This window comes from Podarcis vaucheri (assembly GCF_965113315.1).
Source record: "Podarcis vaucheri genome assembly, chromosome: 13".
Classification (NCBI taxonomy): Eukaryota; Metazoa; Chordata; class Lepidosauria; order Squamata; family Lacertidae; genus Podarcis; species Podarcis vaucheri.
The window spans coordinates 39976160-39992687 of NC_138751.1; the positions used below are offsets into that span (position 1 = coordinate 39976160).

General features: G+C 42.2%; 1 protein-coding gene across 1 annotated transcript; it reads right to left on the reverse strand.

Annotated features, from left to right (window-relative positions):
• Positions 1-1501: 1501 nt before the first annotated feature.
• On the reverse strand, positions 1502-15689 carry LOC309515971 (vomeronasal type-2 receptor 26-like). The gene is made up of 7 exons (XM_082194337.1): positions 15447-15689; positions 14102-14251; positions 10672-10954; positions 9017-9880; positions 6949-7176; positions 4391-4517; positions 1502-2407 (listed from the first exon to the last, which is right to left on the reverse strand). Exons 1-7 carry the CDS (start codon positions 15578-15580, stop codon positions 1506-1508), a joined length of 2688 nt encoding a protein of 895 aa, XP_082050463.1. The 5' UTR covers positions 15581-15689; the 3' UTR covers positions 1502-1505.
• Positions 15690-16528: the final 839 nt, after the last annotated feature.

The following is a 16528-nucleotide window of genomic DNA, read 5'->3' on the forward strand; positions in this document are numbered from 1 at the left end:
TTTAAAAAATATTGCTTTCTTTCATTCACTTTATTATTAATTGCTCTCTGATATTCTGGTCAGGTCTCTAATGTAGCATTTGGGAGCTTGTTTTGTAGTGTTTGGATCTCCTTTGTTCCAGTGTACCTGCGCACCAAGGGGAAATACGTGGTGGCTGTGGAGATCTTCTCCATCTTGGCCTCCAGTGCTGGCTTACTGGGCTCCACCTTTCCCCCAAAATGCTACATCATTGTGTTGAGACCTGACCTGAACAGCAAGGAGTCCATGAAGTCCAAAATGATTAGGGAAACCTATCTGACAGTGACCATAGATAATTTTCAAATAAATTGCACATAGCAATTGCAGCTAAACAAAAAAATATAATCATACAATAAGGATAATGAGAGATTATATTGCCCACATTCTACTAGGCGGGGGGGAGATGATAGGATAATTTATTTCCTCTTTATTAAGCACTCCTTGCTGTTCAGATCAGGTCTCAAGACAATGATGTAGCACTTTGGGGAAAAGATGGAGCCCAGTAAGCCAGCACTGGAGGCCAAGATGGAGAAGATCTCCACAGCCACCATGTATTTCCCCTTGGTGCTCAGGTACACTGGAACAAACGAGATCCAAACACTACAAAACAACAACATGCTGAAGGTGATGAATTTGGCCTCATTGAAGCTCTCAGGCAATTTCCTGGCAAAAAATGCCACAACAAAGCTGAGAATGGCCAAAAAGCCCATGTAGCCCAAAACACAGTAAAACAGGGCAACTGACCCTTCATTGCAGCCTAGAATGATTTCTCTCATCATTGAGTGCATGTCAGAATCAGGGAATGGGGGAGACATTCCTAACCACAAAGTGCAAATGCCTGCTTGGATAAGGGAGCAAGAAAAAACAATGAAACTAGCCAGTCTTTTCCCCGCCCATTTCCTCATTCTGGATCCTGATTTGGTGGCCACAACCACCGTGATCGTTTTGGCCAGCACACAAGAAACAGTCACTGTGAAAACAAGGCCAAAAGCCATTTGTGGGAGCAGGCAGCTGACTCTTTCTGGAGGGCTGAGGAAGATCAATGGGCAGAGAAAGCAGAGCTGGAGGAAAGTGAGGAGACTGCCTCCCCCCCCCCAAAAAAAACCAAAACAGTTTAAAAGGGCCCTTTACCAAAATACACATTCCCAAAGAAGATTGAGTTTGAACACAACAAAAGATTTGGATCATTATAGTTTAATCTTAAGACCACATCAAAATTTTGTTCTGGGAATATATGGGAGATTTAAGGAATCTATATAAAGTTAATGTACTAGCAGAGTTTTATTTATAGTATAATCCCTAGCCTTTGACAGCCTCACACCTCAAGAGAGGACACCAACAACAATAACAACAACAACAACACAAAGGACACAAAACAATTACAACCAAATAATACAAAATAACTATATGATAACAGACAGCAGAGAAATAAATACTATAGTAAATATAGTGTGGTATGAAAGAAAAGACAGGCACACTAGAATATATTACAGTTTCCTCTTTATTAACTGCTTTTTGTTGTTCAAATTGGGCCTCAACAAAATAATGTAGCATTTGGGGGCGAAGATGGAACCCAGTAAACCAGCTCCGGAGGCCAAGATGGAGAAGATCTCCACAGCCACCATGTATTTCCCCTTAGTGCTCAGGTACACTGGAACAAAGGAGATCCAAACACTACAAAACAGGAACATGCTGAAGGTGATGAATTTGGCCTCATTGAAATTCTCAGGCAGTTTCCTGGCAAAAAAGGCCACAACAAAGCTGACAATGGCCAGAAAGCTCATGTAGCCCAGGGCACAGTAAAACATGACAACTGATCCTTCGTTACATTCTAGTATTGTTTCTCCCATCACAGAGTGCATGTCAGTATCTGGAAATGGTGGGGAAGCTCCTAACCACACACTGCAAATACCAACCTGAATAAGGGAACAAGAAAACACAATGGAGCTTGCCAGTCTTTTCCCCACCCATTTCTTCATTCTGGATCCTGGTTTGGTGGCCACAAAGGCAAGGACTACCGTGATGGTCTTGGCCAGCACACAAGAAATGACCACTGTAAAAACAAGGCCAAAAGCCATTTGTCGGAGCAGGCAGCTCACTCTTTCTGGAGGGCTGAGGAAGATCAATGGGCAGAGAAAGCAAAGCAGGAGAAAAGTGAGGAGACTGTAGGTGAGGTCTCGATTGTTTGCTCTGACAATGGGTGTGTCCTGGTGCTTAATAAAAATAGCTATGACCAATATTGTTAGCAGAGACAAGAAAAGAACAAAAACTGCCAAGCTCAACCCCAGAGGCTCTTTAAGAGACAAGAAGCTTATTGTCTTTGGAATGCATTGTGATTGGTCCTTGTTTGGATAACAATCATCTGGGCACTTGACACAGTCATTCATGTCTGCAGAGAAAATAAAACATTCAGATTTGTTATTCATCGGAGAGCAACTTCTAATGCTGCCATTATGGAACGCTTAGGATTAAATTGGAAGTATCCCAGGTAGACCAGATACAATGTGATGTATGTGAACCCCACCTCAGCAACGTATGTTGGGGTATTAGAAAAAGATTATGCTGGCTTGCTTACTTCCCATAAATCACGTTGTGTGGTGTAGGTGGGCAAGACCCATACCTTGTAGGCTTACATCACATGGACAGGGGTGGCAGCAACAAATACATCTTCAATCTTCCTAGTATTGATTGTCCAGATCAGGAACAAAGGACTTTGTCTTAGACTAAGTCAAACCATTGATGCATTATTTTTTTTTACTTCAAGGACCATGTACCTTTATCGGTATGCATCTGGGGGCTGTGTTTCTGTAGAGCAGGGGGAGAGGGGATTTGGTTTTGTTTGACCTAATTTGTGCTTGTTATATGAACACTTGAACCAAAACAGTTACCCTTCAGAATTCACACTTTTTGTGATGAAGTTCTTCAACAAAACAATGTATACAAAGGTGCATATATTATTGGAAATATGTGCAATACACAGGCAAATGTTAGTTAAAATGATATACAAAATGCATTATAGAAGGGAACGCTGCTTGCAAAAATGTGTAGAGTGGTATCTCGGGTTACATACACTTCAGGTTACAGACTCCACTAACCCAGAAATAGTACCTCAAGTTAAGAACTTTGCTTCAGGATAAGAACAGAAATTATGCGGCGGTGGCACGGCGGCAGCAGGAGGTCCCATTAGCTAAAGTGGTGCTTCAGGTTAAGAACAGTTTCAGGTTAACAACAGACCTCCGGAACGAATTAAGTACTTAACCCGAGGTACCACTGTATATTAGTCAAATGTTTGCAGCGTTTGAGACTTTTTAGAGAAAAGGCTAGAAAAAGGTTACATGGTAAAAGTTTGGGAAACCATCCATGGCATGGAGAAATTTGTGGACATCCAAAAGCTATTGTTGGAAGAAGCAAATGTTGAAAGATTCAAGGATAAAATAAAGTACTTACTCATGGAGTGCTTAGTGGAACTTGTTGCTACAGGAAGCAATGATGGCCAGCAACTTGAACAGCTTTAAAAGTATATTAGACAAACTCATGGACAAGGCTACTAGCCACTAATTCCACTGTCAGAGGCATGCCTCTAAATACCATTTGCTGGAAATCACAGGTTGGCAGAGCAATGTTGTGCTCATGGTCAACTTGTGGGGTTGCCACAGGCATCTAGTTGGCCACTTTGTGGACAGCATGTTATCATCATCATCACCATCACCACCACCATCATCAAATTTCTATACCACTTTATATTTTAAGGGGGGGGGATCTAAGTGGCTTGCAATCTCCTTGAAAACATCAGGTAAAACAATCCAGAAGAAAACATTACAGAAGTTCAATATAAAGTATATGTTCAAAGCAATATAATTAACAGGAAATGAAAATATCATCTTAAGATGTCTAAATAAAATATTACAAAGGAGGTCAACTACAGAATGCACATTTAACACAGCAAAGTTAACAAAAATACTGTCTTAAAGGAAACATTACTAAAAGAAGTCAAACATAAAATGCAATTTTAAAACAGCGTAATTAGCAAGGGAATAAAATATTATCAGAAGCATGCTGGACTAAATGGGCCATTGGCCTTACTCAACAGACTCATCTTAAGTTCTTAAAACTGAATACAAAAATTGGTTTGGTGGGAGGGGGCGCTATACTGACAAATGCTGACAAATATTCATGAGAATATTTTTTAAAATATATTCACAAGTTGTTATAGAAATGTGGAAAATTGAATTCAACACTGGAAAAAATTATAGCCTTTATTTAAATAATAAATATATTTAATGATAAATAAATAAATAACAAGTACTTTTGACTTCTTCCACTCCATCTAATATGACAAATATTTGAAAAGTATATATCTTGTGTCACTTACCCTTCTGGGGTGATATCTTGTCTTGGGGACATGGCGCACAGTCATAGCAGCAGAATTTTCCCCCTTCCTTCTTTTTCTTGTGGGATCCTGGAGGACAACTGGGGTTACATACAGATAAAGGTGGAACCTGTCCATTGGAGGAAACACAGAAACAATTTCGCACAGCCATTCACGTCAGTTTCTTTTCAGGCAGAATTCGGAAGACACGAAACTACAGTGGTACCTCGGGTTAAGAACTTAACCCGTTCTTAACCTGAAACTGTTCTTAACCTGAGGTACCACTTTAGCTAATGGGGCCTCCCGCTACCGTGCGATTTCTGTTCTCATCCTGAAGCAAAGTTCTTAACCTGAGGTACTATTTCTGGGTTAGTGGAGTCTGTAACCTGAAGTGTCTGTAACCTGAGGTACCACTGTACTCATTCAAAACTCAGGATCAAATGACTCATTCCTAGTCACCTTTTTTTTTTTTTAGCATGCTTACAATGTCCATCTTTTTGTGCAAAGCAGTGACACAGCCCAAATAAAATACCATGCATTGCTAGATAATCAAAGTGTTAAGACACGTGGAGTCTTCCTGTAAATGCATGGAAAGGACACTCAGTAGGGTCATATTCCTGGCTTTCCCTGGTGGGAAAAGTTATAATAGGAAAATAATCCTTACTAATTCCTGCTCAGAGCTCAGTCTCTTTCTATGCCACGTAGCCGATGAGAAAGGTTGCTAGTTCTGTGCTCTCCAGATTCTGGCTGTCTTGTTTTTCATTGCTGGTTACTGCTCCATCAAGTCTGAAGCTTTATGTAGGCAAACAATAATTTTATTCTTCAATTTCAGACTTCTGTGGTTATTTTGTTCCAAGGGATAACAAAGGGAAGATCCAGTCTGCTGGAGCATCCTGGATAATTGCTAGCAAGGTTAAGCAACCTTTGTCCCAGAAGTTATCACATTTTATGCTTCAAAGGTATAGTAAATTTCAAACTCTGCTAACTGGAAATTAAACTCACACAGGTGAGTAAGAGGAAGGATAATTAATAAATAATATCCTATCCTACCCTCCAAAACCACCCAACACTTCTGAGATCTTTCAGAGAGTCAGGGCTTGTCCACACTTCCTCTTCTCCTGCTGTCCCCTGGATTGATTGATTGATTGATTGATACCCCACCCATCTGGCTGGGCTTCCCCAGGCACTCTGGGTGGCTCCCAATAGAATATTAAAAACATGATAAAAGATCAAACATTAAAAACTTCTCTAAACAGGGCTGCTTTCAGATGTCTTCTAAAAGTCAGACAGTTGTTTATTTCCTTGACATCTGATGGGAGGGCGTTCCACAGAGCGGGCGCCACTACCGAGAAGGCCCTCTGCCTGGTTCCCTGTAACCTCAGTTCTCGCAGTGAGGGAACCGCTAGAAGGCCCTTGTACCTGGACCTCTGTGCCCGGGCAGAATGATGGGGGTGGAGATGCTCTTTCAGGTATACTGGGCTGAGGCCGTTTAGGGCTTTCAAGGTCAGCACCAAAACCTGCTCTATTGCTGAATTGGAGCAAACATAAATTGAGTTTTCCACCGATTGATGCTTGCTCCAATTCAGTGTGTTTTGCTGGGGAAAACAGCAGAGCAAATGGAAAACCTCTCGGACCCATTTCTAGGAAGCATGGCAGATGCAGAAAACGTCTTGGGCCCGTGCTTCTTAGACACGGGAAAAGTGAAATGTGAATGAGCTATAAGCATGAGGGCTGAAATTGGAGAGCGGGGGTCAAGGGTTTGTATTCACTAGCCTTGCCCCCAATGTCCTCATACATGCTGAGTGTGCCTGTTCCAGCTCTGCGATTTCTGGGTGAGAGGCCCCCGAGTCCTAATAAAACAAAAACGTGAACTATAGGTTCCAAGTTCTACACCAGGGGTCAGCAAACTTTTTCAGCAGGGGGCCAGTGCACTGTCCCTCAGACCTTGTGGGGGGCCGGACTATATTGGGGGGGGGTGAACGAATTCCTATGCCCCACAAATAACCCAGAGATGCATTTTAAATACAGTGGTACCTCGGGTTAAGAACTTAATTCGTTCTGGAGGTCCGTTCTTAACCTGAAACTGTTCTTAACCTGAGGTACCACTTTAGCTAATGGGGCCTCCCGCTGCTGCAGCACGATTTCTGTTCTCATCCTGAAGCAAAGTTCTTATCCCGAGGTACTAATTCTGGGTTAGCGGAGTCTGTAACCTGAAGCCTCTGTAACCTGAAGCGTATGTAACCCGAGGTACCACTGTAAAAGCACACATTCTACTCATGTAAAAACACCAGGTGGGCCCCACAAGTAACCCAGAGATGCATTTAAATAAAAGGACACATTCTAGTCATGTAAAAACACGTTGATTCCCAGACGGTCCAATAGCCGGATTTAGAAGGCAATTGGGCCGGATCCGACCCCCGGGCCTTAGTTTGCCTACCCATGTTCTACACATGCTTCAAAGATGTACCACACTTTGTGTGGGACACACTGGGTTGATGTTCTAGATTATACTATAATATAGTGCTTTCCGGTATATTGTGGGTGTGGAAATTATGCTGTACCTGGGGAAAGTTTCTGTGCCACACTATTTTGTCGCCATCAATGGAAAATTCCTGACCTGGGGCAGCCTCCAGATCCACCCTTCCAACCTTGACTCTCACGAAGGAGTTATTTGGAAAAGTAATCATGCTGGTAATATCAAATCCAGCTTCCACTTCCCTGTTCTCACCAAAAGAAACTGTTTCTCCAGCACTGTTGTTAAACGAGACCCTCTTTAGGAAGGGGTGAAGCTGCACTGAAAGAAAAGCAGAAAGAATTCTGTCAAATTACTATTAGAATTATAGTTGGAAGGAACCGCAGGGTCATCTAGCCCAACCCCCTGGAATGCAGGGATCTCAACCAAAGCATCCATGGCAGGTGGCCATCCAGCAACTGCTTAATACATCTTTTAAATAAACAGCCATATGAGAAATATGTAAAATAACTAAGCAAGTATTGGAAATCACCCCAGAATTGGCCTTACTAAACATCTTCCAAGACATTTACACCACAAAGAACTCAAATTATATAGCCAAGATAACCACCAACTGTAAAGGAGATGAATTTATTTGACCCTATCTGCATCAAGCTATATTCTATCTTTATCACCAAACTCCAAATATAATTGCACATTGTATTAATTAACATTATTTTTTTAATATATTAGTGGTCATGTGATGATTTTAGCCTATAAATTTTATTGTTTAATGTCTTACCCTATATATTAAGGTACTTTTATAGCTCTGTTTAGAGTAGGTAATGTCTTGATAATATAAATGTTTTAAGTTTTTTGTATTAATCCAGTGTATTTTCTTTTAACTGTTGAATGATTCTGTGTACATTGCGGCAGCCTTTGGCTATGTGCAATAAAACTGACTGACTGACACAAAGAACTCATAACCCACCTACTTTCAACAGCCAGAAACATCATAACCAGGCATTGGAGAGACCTGTCAGGAGTAAGCATGGACCAATGGTACCAAATAGTATGGGAAACAGCCTTACTAGAAAAGTTAACCAATAAACTGAAACTGACATGGGGACAAATGGAAGAAGACGCCTTCACCCAGGTATGGCTCCCCTTTATCACATACACAGCCCAACAAGACAATGACAAAAATCCACCAACGGCATACAAATCAATATGGCTAACCTGATCCAAAACACCCACCCACCCCACTCAGACATGAAAACAATGATCACCACAGCCAACCACAAACAAACAACTGCACCCTAAGCCAACCCCAACCTCTCTCACCACCAAAGAAACACAAGTGAATAGCAGAGAGCCTGCACAAACGACGCTGACACAAACCCCCACATATATTAAGTAAAATAGAAACATCGCCACCCGACCCCACCCCCACTCACCTTTTCCCCCTTCACCTCTTTCCCCCTTTTCTTCCTAATGTCTCAGCAAATGAAACTGATAAAAAACAAATGAAACTGTAAAAAAATGTTGCTTGAAAAGACAGAGAGAGACATTGCACATACTTTTGTAAACCAAGAAAATCTTTAATAAATAAGATTAAATAAATGGTCCCGTAGAATAGGAAACTATTACAAGGCCAAGAGTCAGAAGGTTGAAGCTTTTAGTTAAAGACACAATAGCTCCCAAAGTCCAAATAAAAGCTTACATTCCTGAACAAATACTCTAGCACTACTTTGGTTTTATAATTTGCTGCAAGCCTCCCAGTCAGATGGGCGGCACATTTTATGTTGTTGTGGTGGTGGTGGTGGTTGTGGTTGTTGTCTTAATAAATTGCACTACAAAAAAAATGAGACACCACACACAAACAGGAAGGCAGCAGACATGAACACAAAGATTGTGTAGGGAAACAATGAGTGAACAAAGGATAGCAATTGCAGAATAAATGGTTAGTTTGGAAGCTGATTTGGAATCTATGAAGAAAATGCACCAGAGCTAAAATGAGCATTTGTTGCACTGAATAATGAAGGGAATCAGAAAGGAATTGACCGACAAAAGTGCTGGATCATAATCAACAGTGATTTCCAGAGCATGTTTTACACACTGCCGGGTGTAATTTTCCTGCTCGTGTCAAACAAATTGTATTTCATCAAAGGCATTACCTGCCAAGACTGCAGCTTCTGAAGCTCCTGCACCCCTCCTTCCGTCACTCCCCTGTATTTGGTCCTGGACAAGAACATGGCATGTAGAGCATGTGCTATGGCATAGACAGCATTATACAGACTGTAGCTGTGGCCAGTCATGCTCATCTCAAAGCCAGACGAAGGGAGATCTTCCAGCTTCTCCTCTCCAGTGCAAGCTTCACTGGCCTTCTCCTCTGTATTAAAACCTGGAAATAAACAGAAAAATACCTCTTCCCAGAACTCCCTGAGAAAGCCATTTCCATTTGCCTCTAAAGGATTCTGGAGCTGAAGAAAGCTTTTGAATCCTTGTACCTCATTTGAATGAACAGCAAAGGAGAGGGAACCGTGGAAGACTTCCATGTCCCACATTAGTTGGAAGTTCAATGCTGTGAAATCCAGCTGTGCTGTCAGAATCCACACTTTACCTTCCGGTGTCTTTTTCACATCTTCCATTTCACCTAGTGCTACCATGGTTCGAAAGTCAAGCATGGACTTTGTTTCTCCATAGACAATGACAACCTTGGCTTTACTTTCCATAATCACTTGATAGAGTCGGATCCAGTGGTGGTGCATGTTAAAATAATCGTCAAAATGTCTAGTTTTCTGAGTTCTCTCTGAGAAGGCCAAGCAAATACCTTTCTGGGAAAACAGATGTTGCAGGGTCTGCACAAATCTTTCTCCACTCTCATTATCTCCAGCAAGCAACCCAACCCACGTCCAACCAAAGTGGAGAAGTATCTCAATAATCCCAGTGCACTGGTGGGCTTCATTGGGCACCATCCAGTAGAAGGAAGTGGATTGGCTTTGACCAGGATCCTCTGGAGCAAAGGAGCCATAAGTGAGCTAAAAGGAAAAGAAGGGGCACATTCCTTAACTAGTAAAAGAAACTGGTATGTACATCTGGAGTTGCAGTGGCAGCAATAAGGTGTCGACATGCCGAGGGCCGTAAGGCCAGCTGGCTAGCCCCAGCTGGGCTGTCTCCTTCCAGCCGTCCCACTGCAAAGACCCATCGGCCTCTGCTCCGACGTAAATCTGCGACCCAGGCTTCAAAGCCAGGGCACACTATCAGCAGATCGAACTGCGCACACAGAATAGGCGTGAGGCTTGTGAAAGCATACTATAACTACAGATTTATTAATCATAAATCAGGACAAAGAAACATGTCTTCTCAGAGAGACAGAGCAAAGCAAAAGCAATACACACAATGGAAGTTCCCAGCAAGCTGTGCTGGAATGTAAACAGACATGTGACATGCAACAGTGCCACACATCTGCTCCTTAAAGTGGAATGGAAATTCTCAACATAAGGTTGGGGATTATTATTTTTTATTCAGTTCATATGAAAAGGCAAATCTAACTAGGTTACATTTCCCAAACAATGTGTAAACTGATACACAGCTATCCTTTGAAATTCACACTTTTCCCAAATTTGCAATGCATTGTGGACCCACCCACAGCACACACACCCCAGGTCAAAACCAAGGCAACCTCAGGAATAAACAAACCAGATAGGACCACGTTCTGGGATTATCCTTTCACACCAGTCACATATTTCTCCCAGCTGTACAAAACCTTTTGAGGAGGAAAAGATAATAATGGTGAAACAGTTGTGATATCCCCAAGTCAGTATTTTACCTGGGGAATCTTGTAGATGTCCAAGATGGTTGCCATGTCGAGGGAGGTATCAAAGTCAAGCCCTCCAATCACTGCCATCAGATTTTTCTGGATGTCACACTTGTAGTTGGGTATGTGTGTGGAAGGAAGGCCCAGAGTGGCCTGGTAAGTCATCCTTCGATTGAAGTAACTGTCATAGATGTGGAATCCCAATGTGATATTAGGCAAGATGTTGGGATTCTCATTTATCTCCTTGACAGCAAACACCAAGGCCAGAAGGTGCTGGTAGTTCTTTGACACAACACTGCAATGAGAATGTTCTGGTGTATCCCTCATCAGGGATACACTATGCTTCTGAGAGTATTTTCGCACTATTCTGCTGCTCTTCCAAGAATATCTGCTGAATAGGATGGCACCCTTTTCCCATAAAATTATATTGATAACCTAGGAAACTGTAGGGAACTATTCCCTTCGCTGCCACCGCCATAGGGAAACAGCTCCTTCAGTCCCACTGTACATAAGCACAAGTTTGGATGTTTGTGCTTCTTTAATCTTCATATTTCAAAGTCTATGGAACTCTGAGCCACAAGAAGTCTTAAATGTGACCCTTTTCCACTGCCTCCCATTTCCCTAAGAATTCTTTCAAGCCTCCCAGAGGTTTGGCATGACAAACCTGGGCATGGCATTGATACCAGCAATGGAGAGAGAACCAATTTTAACTAATATTATTTATTAAAATGTTATTTTGTACTTCAGGTATACCAATGGGCACATCTCTCAGTTTTGGCTGCTCTCAATTTCTCCATTTTTCCAATCTAAAGTTGAGTTCTCCACATTTCCACATCAGTTGGCATTATTTTTAAAAAGTCACGAAAATTCACCAGCATTTTCATATGAACGTCTCCTAATATGTTTGTATGCAATTTACCTAATGCACCCATTTTTGTAAAGTGATTTCCCATAATATAATGCAATTTGGTATTTTACTTCACTAATTATGCATTTCTTTTGGAGACTTTCTAAAGACTCAACTTTGTTTCTTTTGCATTTCTTTTGGAGACTTTCTGAAGACACTTTCTAAAGACTCAAGTGATGCTCTTATTGACGTTAGCCTCTGAAAGGCTTCTATCTCAGACCAAATTCTCTAAACCTCCATCCCTGCCAAATTCACCCACAAACTGCTCCAGTTAATCCTTCTCCTGGTAAGAACTAGACAGCATCTTAGCTGACCATAGCCTCCGGCTCACTCGTTCTGATCTTCAACACAAAATATTGTCAACACGCTGGGGTTAAGCAGCTTAATATTCAGGCCTTGGCTGTCCACATTCACCTCAGCTTTCTCTGGTCTTTGCCTTACACCTCCCTCATCATTTCTCCTAACTGATAGTTAAGTCCCAAAATAGAAAACACAAACTGACATATGCAAAACCTTTCTCAACAGAGGCAGCTTTTTTCATTGGTTCAAAGCAATATTGAAACGAAGAGAAATAGGTAGGCTACCTTAAGTGAGTCGTCCTCAACCTTCTCAAGCCGGCAGCATTATCAGGCTGGCTGTGCCAGTTTCTCCTAGCCCCAGGCTGTTACTTTACCACCTCAATGGAGAGGTGAGCTTTTAAGACTCCTCACCCTGAACAATTCTGAGGCGCAGTTCAATATTCAAAACAGAGAAGGACCCCACACCTCATCAACAATGTTTTATCCCATTCACTCACTCTTAAATCAAGAAAGGTCAGTGAGTTGTCCTCAGGGTGTAGGGCTGAGGAAGGGGGAAGATTCTTCAGGTGAGAGCTGGGGAATTTTGTGTTTTATTGTGATTATTAATGGTGTTATTCTTAATGTTCCTTATCTCTCTGCTTCCTCTCTTCTTCTTCTTTTTACTCTTTCTCTATCTTTTCTTTTCCTTTTCTTTTCTCTTGCCTTTTTGTCTTTTGATTTCTGTTTGTTCAAGATAGCATTTTACTATATTTTATATGCTGTATTAGTTTACTGTTGTTGGCCGCTCTGAGCCCAGCTTCGGCTGGGGAGGGCGGGATATAAATAAAAGTTTATTAATATTTTATTATTGTGAAAACTTTAATAAAATATTTAGGGGTGGGGGAAAATAAATTAAGGGGACACCATTGCAGAGGTGCTGAAAGAAGAGCACAGAGTGGTTGATTTTTCTCTTCTCTTTCCAATCCCCCCTGAAACCCTGTGAAGATGGTTAGGGCTTCCAGACAACACGGAGTTGAGAAGAGTCCTGCTGAATCAGGTCAAAGGCCCATTGACTTCAGCATCCTGTCCTGTCAATGGCAAACAAAATGCCTCTAGGAAGCCTGCTTGCAAGACCTGAGGGGTAACAGTGTTCTCCCCAATTGCAGTTTTCAGCAACTGGTATTCAGAGGCATAGGCATACTGCCTTGAAAAGCAGAGGCAAAACAGCCATAATGGATAGTAGCCATTAATAGTTTTTTTTTCTGAATGGCAGTTGCTGGAAACCACAGGAGGGGGGGAAACACTCGTGTGCTCCCTGGTTTCGAACAGGCATCCGGTTGGTTCCCACTGGGAAAACAGGATGCTGGATTTACATGAGCCATAGGCCTGATCCAGCACGATATTCTTACATTGCTAGCTATATCCTCCACAAATATGTCCACGGTAAAAGATAAAGGACCCCTGGACGGTTAAGTCCAGTCAAAGGTGACTATGGGGTTGTGGCGCTCATCTCGCTTTTCAGGCCAAGGGAGCTGCCATTTGTCCACAGACAGCTTTCTGGGTCATGTGGCCAGCATGACTAAACCGCTTCTGGCACAATGGGACACTGTGACGGAAGGCAGAGCACACGGAAATGGCGTTTACCTTCCCGCCGCAGTGGTACCTATTTATCTACTTGCACTGGCGTGCTTTTGAACTGCTAGGTTGGCAGGAGCTGGGACAGAGCAACGGGAGCTCACCCCATCGTGGGGACTTGAACCGCCGACCTTCTGATCAGCAAGTTCAAGAGGCTCAGTGGTTTAGACCACAGTGCCACCCGTGTCCCTCTAATATGTCTAATCCTCATTTAAAGCCATCCAATTTTTTTGCCCATCACTACATCTTATGGGAACAAATTCCATCGTTTTACTATATGTTGTGTGAACAACATTCTTTTGTCCTTCCTGAATCTACCATTATTCTACATAGGAGGACCCAAGTTCTAATATTATCAGAGACAGATTAACTTTCTCCACACGAGGAATACTTTTAAACAGTTTTCTCCTGGCCCCCTTATTTGCCTTTTGTCTGAACACTTTTGCCTGTTTGTTCTCCATCTCCCTCGCTCCACGCTTATGCCTTAGTTTTGCAGATGTCTTTCCCACCTCTGCCTGAAAGTAATCCCGCTGAAATCCCTGGGACTTGCTTCTGAGTGACCATGGATGGGATTGGGAAATGAGTCAGAATCCTATAGCTACTTGATGTACGGAGTCCTTACAAGAGATTAGGGAGCTGATGGGTAGTTAAGATTCCACGGAAGTCTTCTTTGTTCAGAGCAACAAAGATGTGAGAGGCAAGAGCACCAACGATGAGGTCCCCAGGCTGGTAGTATTCATGTGGGATCCTGAGCAGATAGTTGAGAGTACAACTAGTGGTGTGTTTGCACACCATATGAGGCAAAAGGAAGAGAATGGACACAATAAACACCAGCATACTGAGGCAAAAAAAAAAAAAATCTAGTCAGACTCCCTTAATCTCACTTATGTCAGATCATCTACAACATGACCATTAGCTTCAGAACTCTTCAACAGAGTTCAACTCTCCCAGAGAAAAGTGGAAATCCAGCCTCTACCTCTGCCCTCTCTCTTGCTTGAAATGGCAGGAAGGGTTTTTTTTATACCCATTTTTAGACTTTGGCTGGTATTCTCTAGAGATCTATAGGGATCTTATCCACAGTCATGACAGTGTAATAATTATAGATGAGATAATAACTGGGTGACTTTATTGCCAACAAGAAAGGAGGAAAACTTGTTTGTGGTGTTTCATCAAAAGCCATTTTGGTCACTTCACGGGGCCACAAAAGTACGCACAGAGTAAACTACAAGGAGTAAGGAAAGATCAGTGAGTCAGTCTGCTTTCAAAGCAGAAATGCTTGTTCAAAGTTACAATATAAATAAGATAAATAAATAAAAAATCTGAAAGACTACCAAAGATGGAAGGATCTTTCAATTTCAGTTCACTTGGTTTCTCATATTTTGCATCTTAATTCAGTTCTCCACATTTTTGTAGAGATCTACCATTTTTATTTTTAAAAAAATCATGATCCCCCCCCATCATTTTAGTGTGAACTTCTGATAAATGTGGGATGTTAGCACCCAAGATGCATATTTACAGCTGCAAAAGCTGTAGAACTCTGTGATGCCATAAACTCTGTAGCAGTTATTTTCAGTTGGAACACTTATGGAAGTTAGTGAACAGCCTTAACAGTTAGAACAGCAGGTATGGACCGTTGTGCTGCTTTCTGTCTCAGAATATTAATCAATCTGTAAATGTTAGTCAGTCTTGGATACAAATCTAAGATGTTTTAGCAATTTAAGTATCACCAAACCTGCATTGTATATTTAATCTGCAACTGCAAGCACACTAAGTAAAAGTTTTTTGTTCTTTAAACTTTAATATAGGGTGGCTTGGGAAAAGAGAACTACTGTATTTTTCCATGTATAAGACGCACCCATGTATAAGACACCCCCTAATTTTGGGGACCCCAAATTAAGAAAATGGGGGGAGATGGCCCAGAGTTGTTGAGCTGTTTTTTGGAGGGGAATGCCCCGAAAATCACTCACCCCATGCTGCCAATCACGGACAATGCAGAATACAACAAGTGTCTGCCCGCTCGCAACCAGTGGCAGCCGAACACACACACAATTGCCACAGCGGCAGCCAATCCTCCACAGCCCTTCACACAACCGCCAATCATCTACCCAATCACCGGACCATCAGCCAATCCTAAGCAGCCCTTGCACCAGCCACCAATCACCCACCCAATCACCACTGACAAACTCCTGCTCACAGCTGCAACCAATCACCCGTCCGTGTATAAGATGTCCCCTGATTTTTAACCTTATTTTTGAGTTAAAAAACCCTCATCTTATACACGGAAAAGTACAGTAATTAAAGGGTCAAATGACTCAGGCACGTCTTACAAAAGCTCTGCAAATGGAAACAAGAGTCTAATTCCCACAATAAGCACATTATTGTATGCAGTTTCGACTAATATACACAGTTTTTCAAGCAATTTCTCATAATAGGTAAAGGTAAAGGGACCCCTGACCATTAGGTCCAGTCGTGACCAACTCTGGGGTTGTGGCGCTCATCTCGCTTTATTGGCCGAGGGAGCCGGCGTACAGCTTCCAGTTCATGTGGCCAGCATGACTAAGCGGCTTCTGGCGAACCAGAGCAGCGCACGGAAACGCCGTTTACCTTCCCGTCGGAGCGGTATCTATTTATCTACTTGCACTTTGACATGCTTTCAAACTGCTAGGTTGGCAGGAGCTGGGACTGAGCAACGGGAGCTCACCCCATGGCGGGGATTCAAACTGCTGACCTTCTGATCGGCAAGTCCTAGGCTCTATGGTTTAACCCACAGCACCACCCGCCTCCCTATTTCTCATAATATTATGGCTTTAATATGTTATTTTCACTTGCAGTCATTTTTATGCACGTTTCCCCCTAATCTACACATTTTTGTAAACATGGCGTGGTTGGGGAATGGAATTGCAAATTTAGATAAGTGTGATTTTTGAAGGATCGCTCTGTTTCAGTCCCCACATTGTTTGGGCAATGCCAATACGATAGATTGTGAATAGAATTTCTCCCCAGCCCTATTGACTGCTAATATATAGATTGTTAACATTCATCTACATAG

Excerpts from the sequence above, each read along its gene's own strand:
- LOC309515971 (XM_082194337.1), bottom strand. The coding sequence starts at position 15,580 with ATGATTGGCGGTTGTGTGAAGGGCTGTGGAGGATTGGCTGCCGCTGTG. Across the intron at positions 10,955-14,101 it reads CATCAGCTCCCTAATCTCTT|TGTTGTGTCAAAGAACTACC; the intron begins GTAAGGACTCCG and ends TTCTCATTGCAG. Across the intron at positions 4,518-6,948 it reads GGCACAGAAACTTTCCCCAG|GTTCCACCTTTATCTGTATG; the intron begins GTACAGCATAAT and ends TCCAATGGACAG.